This window comes from Macrobrachium nipponense, chromosome 13, assembly GCF_015104395.2.
Source record: "Macrobrachium nipponense isolate FS-2020 chromosome 13, ASM1510439v2, whole genome shotgun sequence".
Taxonomy (NCBI): domain Eukaryota; kingdom Metazoa; phylum Arthropoda; class Malacostraca; order Decapoda; family Palaemonidae; genus Macrobrachium; species Macrobrachium nipponense.
Window position 1 is genome coordinate 17,921,520 of NC_087206.1, and position 24,398 is coordinate 17,945,917.

A 24,398-nucleotide genomic window follows, 5' to 3' on the forward strand; every position below is an offset into this window, starting at 1 on the left:
ATGAAATTCATAATAATCATGATTTATTAAATATGATATTGTCATGATACAATAAAGTTTTCTCATACTTACCTGGCAGATATATATAGCTGTATTCTCTGAAGTCCGACAGAATTTCAAAACTCCCAGCACACGCAGTGGGCGGCCAGGTGGTTAGTACTCATTCCCGCCGCTGGGAGGTGGGTATCAGGAACCATTCCCATTTTCTATTCAGATTTTCTAATGCCACTGTCCCCTGAGGGGAGGTGGGTGGGTACTTAATTATATATATCTGCCAGGTAAGTATGAACAAACTTTATTGTATCATGACAATATCATTTTGTTCATGAAACTTACCTGACAGATATATATATAGCTGAATCCCACCATTGGAGGTGGGAAGGGACAGAATACAGTGGACCCCCCGTATTCGCGTTCTCCAGATTCGCGGACTCACACATTCGCGGATTTCTCTGGGGAACGTTTCCCTGCATTATTCGCGGAAAATTCTCGCATTCGCTGTATTTTTCTATGATAAATATCCACAAATTCCTGTTTTTTTTTATGAATTTCATCATAAAATGCACTTTTTGTGATAAAACTATTAAAAAACCAAGTATGAAAATTTTTAGTGGGTTTTTCTTGAGTTTTAACTAACAAAATAGGCTGTTTTTAGCATTTTCATAGGGGTTCCAAACATTCGCGGATTCTAACTATTCACGGGGGGGGGTCTGGTACGCATCCCCCGCGAATACGGGGGGACCACTGTAGAAGGATTTAGGAAACAAATTACATGCAGATGATTGACATCTTGGTTCCTTACCTGTTAGCATAGCTGACTTCGTGATTACTGTCGCCCAAGTCTGCTTCTGCTTTACTAGTCTCCAGCAAGGTAGTGACCTGTATAGCTGGTGAGTTCTAGATGATCTGTCAACGGGAGCGTGACCACAATGCGACTAGACCATATTGACCATATTCTGAGGGCAACGAAGCTAAAAACCACCACCTGACCTAACCTATCAAAGTTAGTCCCATATAACTTTTAGGCTAAAGAAAGGGAAGACCGCCTCAAGCGACCGACCCTTCAACCGTAAATCAACACAATAAAATTAAAAGCACACCTAATCCTTTTCTATAGGATAGGATTCGTGCTGCTTCCTGCCCCCAATATTATGTCTGCGGATATGTATGGTCCTAGCGACTCCCAGTTCTCATATGCCGTCTTCACATCCCGCAAGTAGTGTGAAGCGAACACAGAGTTGCTTCGCCAAAATATAGCCCTTAGGATATCGCTGAGTGCCATATTCTTTTGAAACGCCATTGAGGTTGCGACAGCTCTTACCTCATGGGCTTTTACTTTCAAAAGTTTCAGATCGCCATCTGAACAGGACGAATGGGCCTCCCTGATGGTGCTTCTCAAAAAGAATGCCAGTGCGTTTTTTGACATTGGAAAGTCTGGTCTCTTAACGGAACACCACAGATTTTCCGAAGGACCCTGACAGTTTTTTGTTTTTTCCAAATAAAACTTGAGAGCCCTGACAGGGCAAAGGACTCTCTCTGGCTCTCGTCCAATGATCTCTGCTAACCCCTTGATCTCAAAGCTCTTCGGCCAGGGGTTAGATGGATTTTCGTTCTTCGCTAAGAAGGAAGGGCTCAGGGAACACTGCATTGTGTCCTCTGAAGCCCGCATGTCTACTTATTGCTTGAATTTCACTAACCCTCTTCGCTGTGGCCAGAGCGGTTAGGAAAATCGCCTTTCTTGTAACGTCTTTCAACGAGGCAGCATGCAGAGGTTCAAAAGGACTTGACATTAGGAACTTCAGAACTACGTCTAAGTTCCATGATGGGACCTTAGGCTGCGGTACTTTTGAGGTTTCAAAGGACCTCAAAAGATCGTGAAGGTCTTTATTGTTTGTCAGGTCTAACCCTCTGTGACGGAAGACAGCTGACAACATACTTTTGTATCCCTTAATCGTGAGCACCGCAAGCCTGTCCACATTTCTCAGATGCAGGAAGAAATCAGCGATCTGGTTCACAGAGGTCGTGGAGGAGGAAATACCTTTCTTCCTGCATCACTTCCTGAAGACAGCCCACTTAGATTGATAAACTGCTCGAGAGGAAGCTCTTCTAGCGTTGGCAATAGCTTTTGTCTTTGTCACCGGTCTTGAAAAACCTCTCGCTCAGACCAACTTTTGGATAGTCTAAACGCAGTCAGACTCAGAGCGGAGAGGTTTCCGTGGTACCTCTCAAAGTGGGGCTGTCTGAGTAGATCGGCTCTCTCTGGAAGGGTCCTTGGGAAGTCTACTAGGAGAGACATGACCTCCGTGAACCAGTCGCTTGAAGGCCAAAACGGGGCGATTAGTGTCATTCTCGCTCCCAGAGACGCCGCAAACTTCCTGATTACTTCTCCTAAAAGTTTGAAAGGGGGAAAGGCGTAGACGTCCATCCCCGTCCAGTCCCATAGGATGGCATCTATTGCTATTGCTCCCGGGTCGAGAACCGGCGAGAAATAAAGAGGAAGCCTCTTCGTTTTCGAAGTTGCGAAGAGGTCTACTAACGGACGTCCCCATAGTCTCCACAACTCTTGGCAGACCTCTAGGTGAAGAGTCCATTCTGTGGCAAGCAGTTGATGTTGGCGGCTGAGAAGATCCGCCCGGACATTTTGCACTCCTGAAACGAACCTTGTCAGGATTATTATGTTCCGAGCTTTCGCCCACAGGAGGATGTCTTGCTATCTCGAACAGGGACCGAGAGTGTGTCCCCCCCCTGTTTTCTGATGTATGCGAGAGCTGTGGTATTGTCCGAGTTGATCTGGACAACTCGGCCAACCACTCGTTCCTCGAAGAATTGGAGCGCTAACCGATTAGCTTCCAACTCCTTTAGGTTTATGTGCCAGGACCTCTGTTCCCCTCTCCAGAGGCCTGACACTTCCTCCTTGCCCAGTGTTGCTCCCTAGCCCGCCATGGATGTGTCTGAGAACAACACTAGGTCGGGGCTCATAAGGCTGAGGGACAGTCCTTCTGAAAGTTTGACTGGATCTTGCCACCACTTCAGGTGATCTTTGACCGATTGAGAAATTTTCAAAGTCGTGTCTAGGTCTTGCTTGTCTTTCCAGTTTTCTGCTAGAAAAAAACTGGAGCGGCCTGAGGTGCAGCCTCCCCAGGGAAACAAACTTCTCCAGCGAGGAAATGGTTCCCAGCAGACTCATCCATTCCTTCGCCGAGCATGTCTCCTTCCCCAAGAAAGCTGACACTTTTCCTAAGCATTTCTGCTGACGTTCCCGGGATGGAAAAGCTTGAAAAGCCACTGAATCCATCTGAATCCCCAGATATACGATGGACTGCGTGGGGATCAGATGGGACTTTTCGTAATTGAATAGTAGGCCTAGGGCCTTCGTCAGCTGTAACGTCGTGTGAAGATCCTCCAGACACCTTGACTCCGAAGACGATCTGATAGCCATTCGTCCAGGTAAAGCGAGACCCTTATTTTTGATAGGTGAAGCCATTTCGCCACATTTCACATGAGAAGAGTGAATACCATCGGCGCCATACTTAGTCCGAAGCATAGAGCCTTGAACTGGAAAACCCGTCCCTTCAAGACGAACCTCAGGAACTTTCTTGATTGAGGATGAATCGGGACGTGGAAGTATGCGTCTTGGAGATCCAATGACACCATCCAGTCTCCTGGTCTTAAAGCCCCTAGTACAGACTGGGACGTTTCCATCCTGAACTTTTCTTTTCTCACGAAAAGGTTCAACCTCCTGACGTCCAGGACAGGTCTCCATCCCCCAGACTGCTTCGGAACCAGGAACAACCTGTTGTAGAAGCCTGGGGAATCTAACGTTAGCACTTCTTCTACGGCTCTCTTCTCTAACATTTGATCTAAAAGATCGAGCAATATCTGTTGCTTCCCTGGCTGGTATGAGGGCAACAGGTCTATGGGCTTCGTGCTCAATGGAGGTGTCGAGAGGAAAGGGATCTTGTAACCTCTCGATTATATCGAGGGACCAGGTGTCCGTCCCTCTTATTCTCCATGCATGAGCAAAAAATGCGAGTCTCGCTCCGACCGGTGTCTGAAGGACAGAAATGTCAACTTTTTCCTTTGGTTTTTGAGGAGACCTTGCCTTTAGAGAACCCCCTTCCTCGAGGAAAAGCTCTTGAGGAAGGTCCTCCACGAAAGGGCTTAAACTTCTTCTTGGGGGCTTGTGTGGCTAAGGTAGAAGCCTGGGCTGCAGGATGTCTGGAAGACTGGGTCAAGAGGTCCTGCGTCGCCTTTTCCTGCAGGTTAACTGACAGATCTTTTACCATGGACTGAGGGAAAAGATGTGAAGAAAAAGGGGCGAACAACAATTCTGCCCTCTGCGCAGGAGACACTGATTTTGCTGCAAAACTGCAGTATAGAGCTCTTTTCTTCAGGAGTCCAGTAGCAAAATGGGATGCCAGTTCATCAGAGCCATCCCTTACTGCCCTATCCATACATGCTAACACGCTGGATAACTCTTCCAATGAAATCGAGTCTGGGCTTCTGGATTGTAAGTCCAGAAGATCCCTTTCAGATGATGATCAATTTCTGAAATGGTCCAGGAAACTTTAGCCGATGAAAGGTACGACCTCCTCGGAGCATCAACTAAGTTAGCGAAGTCCCCTTGGGAGGAAGACGGAGCTTTCAATCCCGCTTCCTCTCCTGTTTTGTACCAGATTCCTGCTCTCCCGCTTAGCCCCGATGGAGGAAGAGCAAAGGAAGTGTTGCCTTTTGCCTTCCTGGAGTCCATCCAATCTTGAATTCTTTTAAATGCTCTCTTTGCAGAGAGCGAAGTGGCCATTTTAACGAAGCCAGGTGCTTTCCTGGTCTTCGATGAGGCCAACTGTGAAGGCGGAGAGCAAGGAACCGGTGCCTGAAACTTATCGGGAAACAAGTTTTTTAGGAGGTGAGTTAACGTCTTATAATCCGAGGTGGATGACGTTATCGGCTCTTCATCGTCCGCAGGACGAGAGTCACTAGACGATTCTCCTTCTTCTCTAGTAATAGCAGAAGCGTCCTTAAAAGACCGTGATGTAATCAATCCCTGAGGCCCTGTTCGCAAGAGGGTGCCTCTGTCTGAAGTAGGGTTAGAAACAGAAATTCGGGTCTGTTTCACCACTAATTTTGACACTTTAAGTTCCTGGAAGGGAACGTCCTGCAGAATGTCTTGAAGAGTATCGTCTTTATGCGTAGTGCGTCCATCATTCTTAGCTTCATGACGCTTAGGACTTATATGATCTTCCAAGGCGTCCTTCCGAGCGTCCTTCCACGTCCTGATGCGTAGGACGCCAAGCGTCCTGATGCGTAGGACGCCGAGCATCCTCTGAAGCGTCTTCACGAGCGTCCTGGCGAGCGCCTCGATGAGTAGGACGTCGAATGTCATTGGAAGCTTCTTCAAAAGCGTCCTGATTAACGTATCGAAAAGCAGGACGTCGAGCGTCTTTAACATTATCCTCATTAACGTCCTGGCGATCGTCTAGATGTACAGGACGTCTATCGTGCATAGAACGTCGTGCGTATCCAGAGACGTCCTTACGAGGGTCTTGATCTTGGCGAGCCTCGCTCTGTTCTTGACGTGCGCGAGTGGCAAACTTCGATCGATGATCGTCAGTCGGAGACTTCTGGATGTTCACGACCTCCTGACAAAGACGACGGCCGCCTGTGCGACAACTTGCGTCTTTGTCACGTTCATCTATACTCCTAGACGCTCTCTCAAAAGGAACGCTTGCGCGTTCTCGAATGAGTCGGCTGGATCTAGAAGGCGACGAAGAGGTCGACGAACGAGGAGGAGGAGCAGGGGACTGCCTGGTTCTTTTAACAGGCAGCCACCAATCCTTTCTCTGACGACAGGGTTCTGCCTCTCTCTTTGCAAAGTAGGATGCCAACTGTTTTTGCATATTCATAAGTATCTCCCTTGACAGAGAAGATTCCTGATCAGGAGGAGGACTAATCCTGTGAGAGGAAGACGGGCGAGGGGATGCCTTCTCCTTCGTCTCAAGGACAAATTTAGAACGACTTGAGTGCTCAAAAGCGTCCTCCTCAGATGAAGTCCTGGTCTTCTTCTGTGGTGGGAAGGCTTCAAAATATTCAGGAGATGATTGAAAAGTAGGTTGAGAGGGAGGACGTGAAGCGTCCTCTTCTCTATAACCCCTCTTAAGAGGGCAACAAGGACGACAGCCGCCTGTGCGACATCTTGCTCCCTTGCCGCTCTCCTCGTGAGAGGCCTTCCGAGTGCTCCAACCCCGGTGAGGGGAGGACGCCTCGGAGGAGGAGAAACATTCTCTAAGGATTCGTGCATGCTCACGATCCTTGGCAGCCTGGGAAGCGTCCACAGTTTCTGCCAAAGGGACGTAAGACCAGAGTTTAGTTCCCGTAACCCTCTTTCAGCTTTCGACTTGCCCACTCCCTATGTCCTGGGAGTCCGACAGAGGTCTAGCCCTGGAGGCATTATGGGACCGATCTGACGCCCCCTCCACAACACTAGATGCACCAACACTTTCATTGCACTTCAACACATCCGATTGTAGAGCGAGCACTTTTGACTCCAGGGCACGAATAGACTCCATGATCGTAGAGAGTACGTTTCCTTCTGTAGACACCTCCTGATTGCCCGAAGGCAATATTACGGGGTTAGGCTTAACAAAATCTACAGGGGGGGTTTGCTGGAGATAAATCATTACCCTGACTTCTATTAATTGAAGCACTCCTGGAGGAAGACCTCCTGATTCTATCACGCTCAAGTTTTCGTATATAAGAATCATCTTATTAAAGAAAAGTCAGAGCCAAAATCCAAATCAAACCACTAACGTGTATGCCAAGCCACCAATCCTGTCAAAAAACCAAAAGTCAATCAGGATACTCAAGGCAAATAAGAAGTTTTCAAAATCCTAGGTGGAGGTACTGGAAACAGTTGTTTACAGCACCGGCAACAGAGAAAATCTGAATAGAAAATGGGAATGGTTCCTGATACCCGCCTCCCAGCGGCAGGAATGGGTACTAACCCCCTGGCCGCCCACTGCGTGTGCCGGGAGTTTTGAAATTCTGTCGGACTTTGGAGAATACAGCTATATATATATCTGTCAGGTAAGTTTCATGAACAAATGTCTTTGTAAAAAGAGAGTACACCTTCGAGTTTCACCTCTGACATTCTCTTGCATTTACGTTTGTTTATCTTTGTTTCGGCAAGAATTTCATCATGCCAAAGGAAAATACAAGAAAAACATCTCGCTAACATACAGAAGAAGAAAATTTGCTGTAATAAGCCAAGTTAGTGAAGGGGGAGAGAGAGAGTTGCATAGGAAGGAGTGCCCCATCTTGCCTCAAGCAGTGCCCCAGGCTACGATATATGAGCAAAGCGATCATCATTTATGATTAAATTATGATAAATAAAATAGTTTTGGTTTATTAATACACAAAAAAGAAATATAAATTCATAATAATCATTATCTATTAACATTGTCTTTATAGAAATACGAAGGAAAACTTTGAATGCCCGTATCTCAAAACTATACTCATTGACCTTCAAAATCTATCTTCTCACTTAGTTTTAAAGCTATAACATTGGAATTTAGCATATAACTCAGAAAGACATTATAGAACAATCAAATAGAGCCCTTTTTTCCAATTTTTATTTCGTCTTTTTTTTTATAAATTTTTTTCTCCTGATTTATAGGGTTTATTTTTTGACCATATTGAAAAATTCATATCTAGCAAAAAAAATGACTTTTAGAAAAAAAACTTCTCATTCGATTGGAGGTCTACATCAGGTCTATATATGGTAGTAATCCTAGGTCTTAATATTAAATATCAAGGGAGGAGATAGATTTTGAAAAATGGTTATTTTCGGGATAAATCGCCCTGGCGTCACAAAACCGAAGGTCAGAGGCAAAAATCATATGCGGTTTGGAGATGTCCCAAGTCACCTTATTAAGTGGTATGAATATCAAAGTCCTGTCCTTACAAAATGGCATTAGCCGGCCGGCCCCCTTAAGAGTTCCAGAGGAGAGGGACCATCTAGGATCCATCAGATAAAAGCTACACCTTCTTCAGGCAAAGAACACTAGAGGAAACAAGATCCAGCAGTCATTGTCTGAACAGAGTTCAAACTTTAAATCTTTCACCCCTTTATTAATGTGCTATGCAGTTACTAGGACAGAAGACAGTGGGAGAGAACCACCATAGGGACTAACACTCCCATATACCTTGTGACTGTGTGGAAAACTGCTCAAAAAAAGAGGCAGAGAAGAGAGAAAAAAATGTCTACCCTGAGTTGAGTGCTTGGTACATTCTGAAGAACATAAAAACTGAATGAGAAGGAGGTGTGGCTCTCCCCTGCTCACCCCAGAAAAGGTACTGGAGGGAGTCCATTCCCGGATACAAGAGCACGTGATACAGGGACTGAACATGTGCTGTACAAACTAGTTGTGTGTGTGTCTGTCTGTTTCTCCTTGGAGGTATGGGGGGAGGGAGAGTTGTCTCAAGCAGCCACTTGTATGCAGTCTCTAGACTGAGCACATACAGAGCGAACAAGACACACTGACTCATCAAGGTGTGAGCCTGAGAGCTCATGGACAAGGCAAGAACAGATCTCTGGTTAAAGTGGGAAAGCTTGGAGACACCAGCCATGCCAGAGGCAAGATAATCACTCACCGATGATCTTGTGCCCCTGTTCCCTTCTGAGAAGAAAGAGGGGTACATGTAAGGAAACTGCCTGGACTTCCTGAGTAAAGTCCTAGACATACCCTTCTTATGCTTGCACAGTGAAAGAGTCCAGGGTGAGGAGGAGGATAAAGATGAGCTCAATGCTGACAAAAAAGACAACAACGTAACTGTACTCTTCCAAGTTTTGTTGGGCTCCCACACTGTCAGGAAGGTCAAGGCTGAACAGAGGGCAATATAGCAGCAATCAGAGGACCTTCCAGTAGTAGAACTACTACAACAGGAGGCCCCCTCTCCTTTGCAGCAGACAGAAAATCTGAGGCAGCTGCAGAAATAGCAGCAGCAGACACAACAGGAGAGAAAAGTGTGGGAGATGGTTTCCCTTCTCCTCCACCAGTTTGTTGAGAAACTCGGTGAAAGACATACTACTATCTGGGATGATAAGTGTAGGACATATCTTTTGAAGGTACTACAGAAATGTACCTTCTCGTACCTGGAATATAATAATGAGATGAATAAGAGGGTGAAATAACTTATAAGAGTATGGCAACACCAAATGCTGTTGTGCTATCCCTATGCACAGGTGTAGCATTACTAACAAGCATAGGGATTGCAATGGAAGATGACAGGAAGAAAGTGTCACAAGAATTCACAAGCATCACCAAAACCATATTTCTCCATGAAAAAAGCTGGAAAATGCTTCTTGTTCTTCTTGCCAAACTTCTCCCACTGCAGGGAAGATTAGTCAGTCAGCACAATCCTTATAAGGGGAAGAACAAGTACACACCTTCCCACTATAAAAGGAACAATATCTGTGTACTTATCTTTGCGGGTGACATGAACCATCTGCAGGCATGCCCAAGTTACTTGCAATATCCTTGCTCATGTTTTTTCTCCTTAGCAAGGAGAAACGAGAGCAATACACAATGACCAGCAATGCAAAAAATGCAGCAAGTTACTCATCCAAATTGAACTAGTATTCAGCGAGTATACAGTGAGTGCACATGTCCACTCTTCAAAGAGGCCAAAGAAAAAGCGAATGGTGATGTAAGATGAGCGAGAGGTACTACCCCTCTCAACCCCAATCTCCAGCAGTTAACAACCTTGTTACCAGGTTCAACAACCGCTCCAGCTTGAGTTGAAGGATACTTCTGTATAAACAGGAATAGTTCATATTTCCATAAGAAAAAACAATATTCAGAATCAGAGAAATACATAACACAGGTTTAAAGCAAAAGGGACAGATGATTCAAAGGCTGAACCAGTGGCAAGAAGAGACATGGACTCTGGCACAAGACTAAAGGAGTGAGTGACCATGATCAACTTACGCATGAAAGAATCAACAGAAGCATGAAACTGATCTTACAATACAGATGGAACCTTTGTCTTAAGTCTGACCAGAAAGCCATAATGAAGAGAGCAACAAAAGGACACAGGTGGAACGCTCAGCCTGAACAGAAGCAGGAGCAAGAGGAGGAAGTTGAATAATTACCCTAAAGGCTGACAAAGAAATCAACAAATCTCAGCCATGGGTGACCACAAGATCCTTAAGAAAGGGACACATCCATGGGAAGTGAAAGCTCTTCAGGTGACATTAAATGAGTTAAGACTCTAGGAGGTTCATTTAGTTGACAATAGCCCCTTGCATCATCAGGTACCATGAAGGAGAATTCAATGACTTAACAACTGACAAAATAGAAAATAAAAAATTGTATGCCCACCTTCATTTGTACCCATATCACTACCTAAAGAGCCAAACCTTATAAACAAGTCAAGGCAGAAGAGCACATCATCAACTCTTTAAGAAGGGAGTGTAAATGCAGAGATTTTCTATAGAATATAAACACATTACAGGATTTATTGCACTAAGCTAAACAAATAAGGTGAGGCACAATGAACAAGATAATGCACTAGAAAATTAATACAAAATAATCATGTGAAAAGCTGATGTAACAGATAATCAAAGGCAATCTTTACTGTGCAGCCCCCAAAAAAACTGATAAAAGCAGGGTAAGGGTTAAAAGTTACTTTCAAAACTCACAAAACTTCACAAAGAAAAACTCCAAGTTACAATTATGTCAACCTGACACTATTACAATAATCAAATTACTGAAATTTAATGAAAGTTATTGAAATCTACATGAAAAACAAATGGGAACTCAAGGAACAGTGAATGTCACTACAAAAGCACTGAAAACAGAAACTAAGCTACCAACAGTAACACAAGCTAGTGTGTCAGTTGCTGCCCAAAAGGTAAAAAGTAAAATATGAGAAAAAAATTAACAGTAATCAATGGCAATCTCCAATCCATGAATGACAGCACAAAGCTGGGAAGAAATGTTTGATGGCCCTGGGTACACTGGCAAAACATCCCCTCAGTAGTAAGACACAGATGATGTGCACCTCATGGTCATGACTGCTTGGGATCTTGCTTTCTGAATGTTTCATACAGATTAATGATATTTATGCTGATTAATGGGTTTGTAATAACAAAAATCTACAGTTAAATATTGAGATTAAGAAATACCATTAAATGAAAACATATTAATTGATATTTAATGACTCCATCTGCTTAAATTTCATTACCATGAAATCAAAACCTGTTAAAGCAATGTGAAAATATTCTCACTGTAATAATCATTCATTAAATCTTAACAGTACCAAATACCTTTTAGAAGTGAACATACCATTCAGATATGATAAATTTTGGTTTTAGCTTGTTTAATACCACTGACGTGAGTCTCAAACTTTGCAGATGAATAACTTGCTTCCTGCTACAGAAGCCATAAGATGAGACAAAACAATGCTGCGTTGGGAGTTCTGCTTCCTCTGGAATTGGATCACTCCCAACTGGAGGAGATTCCACAATGAGACCATCACCTCCATGTACAATATTCCAGTGTGAGAAACTTTCTGTAAATATATTATGATATTGTAACTATTAATTGCATTTGTCTTTGCAACCACAAGACAAAATATAATACTACAGTCACCTCTCAATTAACACGAAAGTTATGTTCCTGGAGAGCACGCATTAATTAAAATCTTGTTATCTAAACATATTTTTCCAATAAGAACTAACAGTAATAAGGGGGGTTACATTCCTGGACTTGGGGAACTCATTATTAATATAATACTATGTAGGTCATACAAAAAAGAAAAACAGAACAGAATCTTTCGCTATACTAATAAATAAACAAAATCTTTTACTTTATTAATAAATACAGTACACAAAGTCATCTGCTTTATTAATAAGTAAATACAGTGCACCATGCTATGTCTTTGTTTAGATGATCGTTGTCTGCAGCGCTGATGCGCGGGTGATTTGAAAACAATGCTCGGTCGCCAATTCACGTTAAATAGAAATTTTCACATTTTTTAAACATTTTAAAATATGTTCTAACTCAAGTTAAATAAAAAATGCATTAATTAAACATGCATTAATTGAGAGGTGACTGTAATTAGTTAATGCTATTTCTCCTTTTTACAATTTCCACTGATTTACAAGGTCTTAATTTTGTAAACTGTCCATCATAATTACCTGATATCGCACAGTTCATTCGACTTTTCATTAAAGTAAGGAGGTAATAACAACAGTGCACCTAATGTTAAAATACTTTGGCAGTGATATTTGCTTATTCATGGAATCTAGCATTGCAACTGCTAAGCTCATCAATGACTTTAGCACCCTACTTTTCAAGCAGTAATTTCAGTCTCTTCTCACCTGATATTCAAAGCATCTCTAAACTAAGAATAACTCATTCACAACAGATCTATGAAACTACAAATGTGACTCGGCTGTCTGGTCAAATTACTAACTTTCTAGCTGCAAAACTATTTTGAATGTTTTGCATAACATAAAAATTACTTTAAAAAAATGTTACTTCATTTAGGTCCAAAAGTTTGTTAACAAAATTTTCTAACATATACTTAATTCAGGTCAAAATTTCACTAGTAGAAATCTAAAATATCAAATTCGATTTAGATACAAATATTCACTAATAAAAAGACAAAAGTTCACTACAAAAGTTACGCATTATGAAAAGTGATGCATTTTACAATCTTGCCAAAGTCAAAAATATCTTTCTACATGTTTCAATCCACAATTCTCATAGTAAATTATAAATGACAAAAATGAAAAGTACACTAAAACTCGCATTGCTAATGTTCAGTTTGCTGGATAAATTCAATTCATCTGATGAGACATGATTTACTGTTTTTTTTTAACTTTACGACATCCCTTCAACACATACACCTCAATTCATCAATGCTTTCTTTCCTTTTATGTTCTTTTTGGCTTATGCCCACCTAACTGTCCAATTAATTACAAACTTAATGATGACCACTATTGGCACTACTCACCATTACCTAATTTCTGGCTTATGTAGTTCAAGATGTTTCCATGTACAAGTAACATGATATACTGTACTGTGTATAAGATGAGCTTTAAATCCTAAAATTTACTTCTAAAAATTGGGGGTTCATCATATACTACAATTATAAAAATCAAACCTTGAATTCTAAGCGATGCTTATTGGCAGGCTAGCCTCAGCCTCGGTGTGCTAAGCACTGATATACATGAAAAGATTCACATTATGAAATACACTGATAACAAAGGTACAAAAACCATTTTCACCCTATACAGTAGTGCCTCAGGTTACAAAATTAATCTGTTCCGAAGCAGCTTTCGTAACCTGATTTTTTCATGTCTAGAACTACATTTTACATGTAAATTGCCTAATTTGTTCCAAGCCCTACAAAAACACCACAGTAAATTTTATAATAAAGCTAAATTGACCAATAAACAATGAAATACAACAATTTGGACCATTCAATATTTAACCTAACCATTATTGTACCTGTAAATAAAGTGTATTAGTGTACAGGGTACAAGAAATACTGTGTACATGTACGTACGTATGTAGTAAAATGTGAAACCCTACCTTTCGAGTGAGGTGATATCTGAAAGTGGCGACAGAGGGGGAGGACAAACGGCAGAAAACATGAACACTTAACTTTACGAAACACATTAAAAAATGGCAGAAAACATTAACACTAAACTTTAAGAAACACATTAACAAATGGCAGAAAACATTAACACTTCTTGATTATCTCCATCTTCGTTCTCCATAGAAAGCATCCTCTTTTTTCCATGGACTTCAGCAACATTCTTGGGACCCATGGCTAATAACGTAAGTCATTAAGTTCACACACAACACGATAAAGTAACTTACAGTACAACGAAAGCAAAATCACTAACACGAATTTATGTTAACAAAAGAAATATATGTGAAAGAACGAATTCCAGGAGTTTACGATAACGCTGCCGCAAAAAATGGTCAAGGAACGCCTTTACATTGAGGCATGATGGGACAGATGCTGACCAATAGGAGAGCAGGATCTTACAGCGGTGACTAGCATCAGGAACCAATGGGAGAGTGGGAGGATGGTGGTGAGTCTACTCAGTTGGCGGCGCGCCAGTTTTAAAATTGTTCTCGGGAGCCGGGGCGAATCTCGGACTTTACCCTTTTGCAACCTGAATTATTTTCGTACACAGAAGCAAAAAAATCTTCGTCTTTGCTTTTGTAACCTGAATTTTTCGCACGTAGGGACTTTCGTATGTAGAGGTTCCACTGTACTGTATATCATTGGGACATTCGAGGAATAATTCCACATCAATGAAATAAACTTTTATCTATGTCAGCCAAGCCGAGAAAATGGCAACTTTTAGACCGGCTAAAATCCACTGGGCAAGCTCATGAGTGGGGATCTTCAAGGGAGGATGTAGTGCCTCTATCTTACATGACGTCATTTTGTATATTTCTCCATAAATATACCAAGGGGTTGCTGTTGGTTTTAGTTCTCATCTTTTATGATAGTATGTCAGTTATAAAAGTAATTTTGCAAAGAAAAGTCCAAAGAAATATTTGAAAAGAATTGAATAAATCCAAAAAAGTTATTACATCTTTGTTTCTTGGTAAATTCACATAAATATTTTACAACAAATGTGTTCAGAATTTGTTACTAATTTTATTTCTTATCTCTTTTGATACTGTGTGAGCTAAAGTAATAATTAAAAAAAAATTTATTTATTAGAAAAATCATGTCCATATAACTTCGCAAAATTTACAATTGTCCTGTACAAGAGGCCCCACAAGGGTTTGTAAATAGTCATTTCAACTTCTCGTGGAAGGTAGGGAAAATTTTCTAAAAAATTTTCATTTTTTTTTTACACCATGTGCATTTGCATATATTCCTCTTACCACTGGCTTGTTTTTTCTTAAATTGGCTGACCTCAAAGTTTTGTCGGCCTGGGGTATGTACTGCATATTGATTTAATACCCTGTGCATTAAGGGTTAAAAAACCATTACGTATATCATTTTGGTGGTAAATAACACAATTTTGGATTCCATACAACTGTTTAGAGCAATATGAACGATAATTAAGTACAATAATTATTGTACATTGTCGTACTGTTGTAATTATCATACATTATCGTACTGTTGTAATTATTGTACATTATCGTACTGCTGAAATGTAAACAAAACAATGGTTTCCCTTTTGGAAATGTGTAGGAAAAACATGATATAGAATCAGCTTTGTTATTTCGCTTAACATTTTAAAATTTCTAAGGATACAGAAAGTAAAACAGCATTTATAATAACATCACCTTTACATAACCTAAAACTAGCCTACCTACCTATACACAGATGGTTTTGTAATTTAGCAGTCGTCTTAAACAACATATATGCCATAAATTCATGAGAATTTGCCTTAATTTTTTACCCGTCTTATCTAAAGGTCATCTTATACACAAAAATATACAGTATACATGGCAGATATGACACAGACATAGTTACCTTTTAAATTTTTGAGCTGGGTGCAAAAGAAAGTTGTTGGTATCAGAAAAAACACCCAGCTTTAATTTTCACAATACGTATGTAACTTCTTTTATAATGAAAGTATTCATAACAACAATAATAATTGCAATATTATGATAATGATGACATTTGAGTAAATATTGTACTAGTTATATGCATTATAGTACAGTGGTACCTCGAGATACGGCAGCTCAACTTATGAAAAACTCGAGATACAAAAGCTAATACGAAAAATTTTACGGCTCTACATACGAAAATTGCTCAAGATACGAAAGGTTGTTGCTATAAAGTCCGAGATTCGCCCGGACCACCAATAACAATTTTGAAACTCGCGCGCCGCCAACTGAGTAGACTCGCCACCATCCTCCTGCTCTCCCATTGGTTCCTGATGCTAGTCACTGCCATGAGATCCTTCTCTCCTATTGGTCAGCATCCCTCCCATCATGCATCTACTACGTAGCAGCGTGCCTCGGCCACACGGTACCAGCATCGTTTTCGTATGCACGCGGTATTCGTTTGTTCTAACTATTTAGTTTATTAACGTAAATTCGTTAGTGATTTCTTATCGTGTTGTGTGAGAACTTTACTCCATACTTATACGTACTACATAACATAATTACGTACAGTATATACATAGTCATGGGTCCCAAGAAACTTGAAATTTACGGAAAGAAGAGGATGCTCTCTTTGGAAACGAAGATGGAGATTATCAAGAAGTATGAAGCTGGTATGCGATTGAGTGTGATCACCAAGGAATACATCCGAAATCCGTCGACAATAAGCACCATCCTTAAGCAGAAGGATGCCATCAAAGCAGCTACACCTTCCAAGGGCGTCACTATTTTGTCCAGCAAGAGGACCCACTTGCACGACAACATGGAAAGACTTCTTCTTGTCTGGATAAAAGACAAAGAAATCGCTGGCGATACGATAACGGAGAAGGCAATCTCCCACAAGGCCAGCGCTATTTTCGGTGATTTGATTGCCCAGGTTGAAGACGACGGAGGAGAAGGGACATCAACGCCAACCCCAGAGTTCAAGGCTTCGCATGGGTGGTTCGAGAAATTCCATAAACGGACTGGCATCCATTTGGTGGTGCGGGATGGGGAAGCGGCCAGCTTGGACACGAAAGCGGCCGAAGCCTTTAAAATGACGTTCAACGAGATGATGACCAAGGAAGGCTACAGTTCTCTGCAAGTCTTCAACTGTGATGAGACTGGCCTTTTTTGGAAAAAAATGCCTCGTCGGACGTACATCACGGAGCAAGAGAAGAAGCTACCCGGGCATAAGCCTATGAAAGACAGGCTTACACTCGCACTTTGTTCGAACGCCAGTGGGGATTGCAAGGTGAAGCCCCTACTGGTCTATCATTCCGAGACTCTTCGAGCCTTCAAGGCCCACAAAGTGCTTAAGTAGAAGCTTCCAGTGATGTGGAGGGCTAATGCGAAAGCCTGGGTAACGAGGCTTTTGTTCACGGAGTGGGTAAATCTGTGTTTCGGCCCGACAGTGAAGAAATTCTTGGAAGAGAAGCGCCTCCCTCTGAAATGCCTGCTGGTGTTGGACAATGCCCCTGCTCACCCTCCTGGCCTCGAGGAAGATATCCTAGCGGAGTATTCCTTCATCAAGGTTCTTTATCTTCCGCCTAACACCACCCCTCTCCTCCAGCCCATGGACCAGCAAGTGATATCAAACTTTAAGAAGCTGTATACGAAACATCTTTTCAAGAGATGTTTCGACATCACTGATACTGTGGAATAATGTATATTTTACTATGCAATTGCTGTACCATTCATTTCCATGCATTTAATAAAATCACCTATTGTGAACGCATCCGCATGTGTCGCCCTGTATCATGAACCCTGCACATGCGCATGACTTCTTCTTGCTTCTCTTGGCGCGAGCTACACGCCCTGCAGTGCCTCTGTACATATTTACCTTTTGCTGCTTGGAATAAACCAATCTACGACTCGGGATATTATTTCTCCCATCCTGCAATCTTTCGTCTTCTAATGCAAGACATAACCACCTATCACCATGGCGCAGTGACGAAACCATTCAGCATTTTCAAGGAACACCGGAATCAGCATTCAAACCCAGCCGCCATTACCCCTCGGCCGCCTTTGGATTTTACAGTGCTAGTGCGGTTTTTATGATATGTTCATGCAGTGTTTGTGCAGTGCCAGTGCAGTGTAATGTCAGTGCTTTGATTTTAGTGGGTTTTATTTTTCTTGTGCCTTGCCCCAGCTCTACGGGTATCCTTATTTCCATATCCAGCTACAGAGCCCGAGGCACATCCACCGACGCTCATCATTTGCCATACACTGCCGACTCATTTTTTCAACGGTCGAGTGGTCGCTCCCCACTCCCCACGACCGCCCACCCCTCAGGAGCCCACCCAGCCCACTCTTCACCGCCTGCCAGTATTCGCCGCACAGTTGAAGAATTATTTACAGTAACTTTTTAATAAAAACTGTAGAAAGTCTTCCTCATCGTTCTTCTCTTCCTTTAAACTGCAGTTGACATTGCAGAAAACTGTTCATAATGGCTTCCGCTTCACATCAAGACAAGCCTGGGGATATGCAACACGACCAGGACCTTGAGGACCGCCAGTTGCCTTCACACCCAGTCTCACCAACAGACCGTCGAACCCTTCCAAGTTTTGCAACGCTGGAAACCCCACCTTTGCTCTCACCGCACTTGAGTATACCGCCTCCCACAGCTCCAAATACGGAGTTAAGGCTCCTCATCAAGTACCTGGAGGAATCTCAACACGCCGAGTTGGCTGCACGTCGGAGAGAGGAAGAACAACGTCATTATGAAGAGGAACAACGTCGTCACGAAGAGGATCTACACCGCCAAGAGGACAACTTAAGAAGAGAGGAGGAAGCTCAACGTTTCACCATATTGTTGCAGCTACTTAGCGTCAATTCAGCCCAGCAGCAAGCAACATCAGCGGACTCGCAACAACTTCCCACACAATCCTCAGTGCCATCGTCCACCCAGCCACCACCCCCACAGAAAGCCATCGCCCAGACCCCGCCTCCCTTACGTCCTGATGCCACATACCAAGTGTTCAGGGAATGGCGTAGACGCTGGGATGACTACAGTGTGATGGTGGACCTAGGGACATTACCTACCAGGAAACAAATGATACAGCTTCGTATGTGCCTCAGCCTGGAGACCCAAAGAATACTCGAGCACACGCTCAACGTACCACCAGACACGGATCGGAGTGTTGACGAGGTCTTGAATATTCTCCAGGATCACATCAAGAACCTGCGGAATGAAGCTCTACGACGCAGGGACCTGCTCTCCTGCAAACAGAGGGAAGGGGAAAGCTTCAGCGACTTCTACGTCAGACTGAAGCATGTAGCAGAGGAAATCGACGTCTGTCCTGGCCATTCTGCTGTGTGTGAGGTGACTCAGCTGAAAATGATCATTATCATGGGAGTCAGGGACGAGGAGCTCACTCAGAAACTCATTGCCCTGGACGCTGCAGCTTCATTGGCCACCATGGTTAACGAATGTCGCTCCTATGAGGCCACACGGACAGCCACTACAGCCATACTAAATTGTGTGCCGTCTCCACGTATAAAAAAATCAAAGGACATGGCAACAGGGGTTCTACCTCGCTACCAACCCCTAACAAGGACACTTTATGCCCTTCCTGCACAAGGAAGCACAGCTCAACAGGAAAGTGCCCAGCCAGCGACAGTGTATGTGTAAACTGTGGCTGCAAAGGACACTGGCGCAGGACCCCAAAGTGCCCCGCCAACAAGGCCACATGCAGACACTGCGGCCGAGTGGGCCACTATGACAAGTACTGCCGTCAGCAGATGAACGCCAAGCAGGGCGGCCCGCCCAATGCCACGCCCCCTTCTAGCAAGCCCTCTAGCTGTCGCAAGGTCGAGACTCCTTCTTCATCAACTGACTCCTCACCATCACCTATATCCATTACCCTCACCTACAAGGGTGAGACATCGAAGATAATGATGCTGCCTGACACAGGAGCTGATGTATCAGTGATGGGCCCCCAGCACTTGGAACTCCTTCGCATTCCCAGGACTGAGCTACAGCCTCCTGCAACATCAGTGACACTCACGGCAGATGGGTCAAAGATGACACCGGCTTTAGGAACCCTTATGGCCACCTTGTCCTTGTCCAAACGGTCCTGCCTCGCCACGATCCAAGTCCATGAACGCGTTCAGATGCCACTCCTGTCCTATGCACTTTGCAAGGAGTTGGCCATCATCCCGCCAGGCTTTCCGCGGCCCATCCTACAGGTCACCCACATTAATCGATGCAAGGAGCTACCCCTGCATGCTGACACGACCCCTGCTGAGGCCCGAGAGTATTTCTTACAAACATTTCAGGACATACTCGTGTCAAAGGAAGACCTTAAAGCAGCTCCACTGAGGCCGATGGCAGGCCCTCCCATGAAAATCCACCTTAAGGAAGACGCGGTCCCTTTCGCCATCCACACCCCAAGGCAAATACCCTACGCTTTCCGCGAACCTGTCAAGAATGAATTAGACTCCATGGTACAACAGGGAATCATTAAGCCTTGTGGAGATGAGCCATCGGAATGGTGCCACCCTCTAGTCGTCGTTCCTAAGGCCAAGGGAGTTCGAATCACAGTGGATCTCACGAAGCTGAACGCACAAGTCTCCCGTCCAGCCCACCCTTCGCCCACGCCCTTAGCTGCTGTCCGTGCTGTCGACTCCACCGCCAAGTTCTTCACCACCGCGGACGCTCTACATGGCTACTGGCAGATGGAGCTAGCGGAAGAGGACCGCCACCTCACCACTTTCATTACGCCTTATGGACGCTTCCAGCATTGCCGGGGACCTATGGGCTTCGCTGCCACTGGTGATGCCTATTGTTACCGCGGCGACCTAGCTCTCCAAGGCATGAAGAAGTGTGTCAAGGTTGTTGATGACATTCTCATCTTCGACGATGACCTACTGACACACTACCACAGGATCCACGAATTGCTCACCCGCTGCCGCAAAAATGGCATCACTCTCAACAAAGAAAAGTTCACAGTGGCAGAGACCAGAGTGAATTTCTGTGGCTTCACCCTCTCCGAAGAAGGAATTGCTGCTGACCCAGGACGAGTTGCTGCTCTGCAAGACTTCCCTACACCATCCAACCTGACGGACTTACGTTCCTTCATGGGATTAGTAAACCAGTTGGCAGAGTTTACCCCAGATATTGCCCTGACTGCACAGCCCCTTCGACCACTCATGAGCCCCAAGCGCTTTTTTCTTTGGACACCTGACCACGACCAGGCCTTCAAGCGTGTGAAACAAGCACTTTCAAGCCCACCTGTTCTTGCGTCTTTTGACCCAACCCTGCCAACCATCCTCCAGACTGATGCATCTCGCCTCTACGGGATAGGCTACGCTCTCCTCCAGGACCATGGATCTGGACATCTCCGAGTAGTCCAGTGTGGATCCCGCTTTCTCGCAGACGCCGAAACAAGGTATGCAACAATTGAACTGGAGATGCTTGCAGTATCTTGGGCCCTCACAAAGTGCTGCCTATACCTCAAAGGACTGCCAACCTTCACCCTGCAAACCGACCATCGCCCATTGGTGCCTATCATCAACAGCTACACGCTGGACATGGTTGAAAACCCACGGCTCCAGCGAATGAAGGAGCGTATGTCGCAATATCAATTTACTGCAGTGTGGCGTGCCGGCAAGTCTCTATGCATCCCAGATGCACTTTCTCGTGCACCAGTCAGTTACCCCACCTCTGAGGATATGACTGGCTGTGCTGAGGTAACGGCACATGTCAGGTCTGTCATCAACGCTACAACAGCTTCCCAGGACGAGGATGCCCCAACCATTGACGCCGACCGGACCCTACAGGACATGTCGATAGCAGCACAGGCCGACCCCACCTACGTTCGCCTTCGTGACTGCATCAGTTCTGGGTTTCCCACGAATCGCTACGACCTACATGCATCCTTATCACCGTACTGGAAGCTGCGAGAAGCCCTCTCTACTGATGGCAACCTCGTGCTCTATGGGGCAAGAATACTAGTTCCTGCAGCTCTACGTCGCCACACACTCGCCACACTCCATGATAGTCACCGTGGTGTCGAGGCTACCAAACGTCGGGCTCGACAAACCGTCTTCTGGCCTGGGATAGACTCGGACATCGCCAACACCGTCGCTGCCTGCGAGCCGTGCCAAGTCCTGCGTCCCAGCCAACAACGGGAGCCTCTCCACAACGACGACCATCCATCCAGGCCCTTTGAGTCGGTATCGGCGGACTTCTTCTAGGTAGCTGGGAAGTCCTTTCTTGTAGTCGCCGACCGCCTCTCTGGCTGGCCTGTGGTTGTCCCTTGCAAGGGTGACACTACTGCCTCCTCGACCATACAGCACTTCTGCCGCTACTTCAGAGAGGTGGGTGTTCCCTTACGCCTGCGCACCGATGGAGGACCTCAGTTTACCAGCAAAGAATTCGCCGACTTCACAGAACGTTGGGGTGTACACCACATCACCTCGTCGCCACATTAACCACAGTCTAATGGACACGCTGAGGCCGCTGTCAAGGCTGTCAAGCACTTGATCCTCAAAACGGCCCCCACAGGAAACATCGACTGCGAGGATTTCGATCGTGGTCTCCTTGAGTTGAGAAACACACCCAACCAGTCTGGTCGCTCTCCTGCCCAGGTACTGTATGGTCACCCTCTCCGTACATGTGTGCCTGCCCATCCTCAGTCATTCACAGAAGATTGGCAGGAAAAGGCCCATGACTGCGACCGCCGAGCCGCTGCCAGAGCTGCTCAGGTGCAGCGCAACTATGACGCCCACGCCCGCCCCCTGCCCAGGCTTAATGTGGGCCAACAAGTCCACCTCCAGGACCCGACATCCCACCGATGGGACACAGTTGGGATTGTCATGGGTGGTGCAAGATCACGCGAGTACGAGATCCGTCTCCCAAGTGGTCGAGTGTTACGTCGGAACCGTCGCTTCCTATATCCACTGCCCAGCCCCAGTCAAGTTCCCAACTCTGATCTCCCTGTGGTTCCTAGCCCAGACATGGAAAAGTCATCAATTCCCTCCAAAACCCCTCGCAGGTCCCCAAGATTGAACAGGCCTACATAATGTACATATCTACATGTAATTTGTTTAGTACGTTCAAAATACCTCTTTGAACGCAAAAGGGCAAGGGGAGGTGTGGAATAATGTATATTTTACTATGAAATTGCTGTACCATTCATTTCCATGCATTTAATAAAATCACCTATTGTGAACGCATCCACATGTGTCGCCCTGTATCATGAACCCTGCACATGCGCATGACTTCTTGCTTCTCTTGGCGCGAGCTACACGCCCTGCAGTGCCTCTGTACATATTTACCTTTTGCTGCTTGGAATAAACCAATCTACGACTCGGGATATTATTTCTCCCATCCTGCAATCTTTCGTCTTCTAATGCAAGACATAACCACCTATCACCAGATACCACAAACCTCACTTTGTGTGAATTTTGGAAGGACCATTTCGATGTTGTGATATGCATCCGACTCATCAACCAAGCTTGGCAGGAGGTTTTGAGGCGAACCTTGAATTCCTCGTGGAGGAAACTCTGGCCTGATCCCGTACCCGCCCGAGACTTCGGGGGATTCGACGTGGGCGAAGCTGGAGCTGCAGATTCAGAAACAGCTGACGATCCTGAAACTGTTTTGCAACCAGATCTTGACGAGATCGTTGCACTCGGCAAGTCCATGGGGCTGGTCGTCGACGAGGACGACATCAAGGACCTTCTCGAGGAGCACCAAAAGGAGCTTACGACGGATGACCTGAAGGAGTTGAAGGCCATGCAACATAAAGTCGTTTAAGAGGAGTTCTCTAGCAGCGGCAAGTAGGAGGAGGATGACCCTATGACAACGGCAGAAATTAAGGATGTTCTAGCTGCTTTTCATAAAGTGCAATCATTTGTAGAAAAAAGACACCCCGAAAAGGCTTGCATAGGTCGTATACTTGCGCAGTTTGATGACACTTGCCTGAGTCGTTTCAGGAACATTGTGAAAAGTAGGCAGAAGCAATATTCCTTGGATAGTTATTTTTTAAAGAGGCCTTTAGTACTAGCAGGAGTAAGCAAAAAGGAAGAACCAAGTGATACTAAAAAACAGAAAGTTGAAAGTGGTGATGAAGTTGAAATTTTATATATAAAAAAAAAAAAAAAAAAAAAAAAAAAGGGATTTTGACGAAGGAAAATCTATTTCTGGCAACGACCTGTGTCGCCCTGTGAAATGGTTCCTTTGATACTATTTCTTAGGAATAAATATTGCTATTCATCCTAGAGAAAAAAGAAACAATATAATGCCAAGATAAATGGCTCGCTCACCTCTAATAGAAGTGTCGGTATAGTAAGGAGCGAGTGGAATCACTACCAGAGGTCCCCTTGCCCATTTAGCTTCTTCCTTCGACAAAACCCCGAACTACGGAGGAGCGTGCTACAAGCTCGGTCTACTAAAACTTTTTTACCGTGAGCACCTCGACGCCTGTGACGTCATTCCTGAAGATAGCCTCCAAGCTTGGGGTAAGCTGGGTGAGGATAATCTAACTACAGGGTGGGGTTTCACAGGGCGACACAGGTCGTTGCCCAGAAATAGATTTTTCCTTCGTCAAAATCCCTTTTCTGGGCTTAACCTGTGTCGCCCTGTGAAATAGTACCAGAGAATGCTAAAACACCAAGCTTGAGGGACAGTACAGATAAAATAAGAAGGTAAAGTTAAACACTTGTAAGGTTAATAGTATAATGATCAACTAAAATTACAGTCTTACAATTATGGTAAAGTATAAGCCCTAAAACATGGGTTATAACTTAAAATTAGTT

General features: G+C 44.4%; 1 protein-coding gene across 4 annotated transcripts in view; it reads right to left on the bottom strand.

Moving 5' to 3' along the window:
* Positions 1–24,398, bottom strand: part of LOC135225667 (F-box only protein 27-like) — a 93,530-nt gene that overhangs the window by 12,347 nt on the left and 56,785 nt on the right. For all 4 annotated transcript variants that reach the window (XM_064265008.1, XM_064265009.1, XM_064265006.1 and 1 more), the window contains one exon: positions 11,346–11,571. In XM_064265008.1, the coding sequence (XP_064121078.1) occupies positions 11,346–11,571 (226 nt within the window). The remainder of the gene's footprint in view (positions 1–11,345; positions 11,572–24,398) is intronic.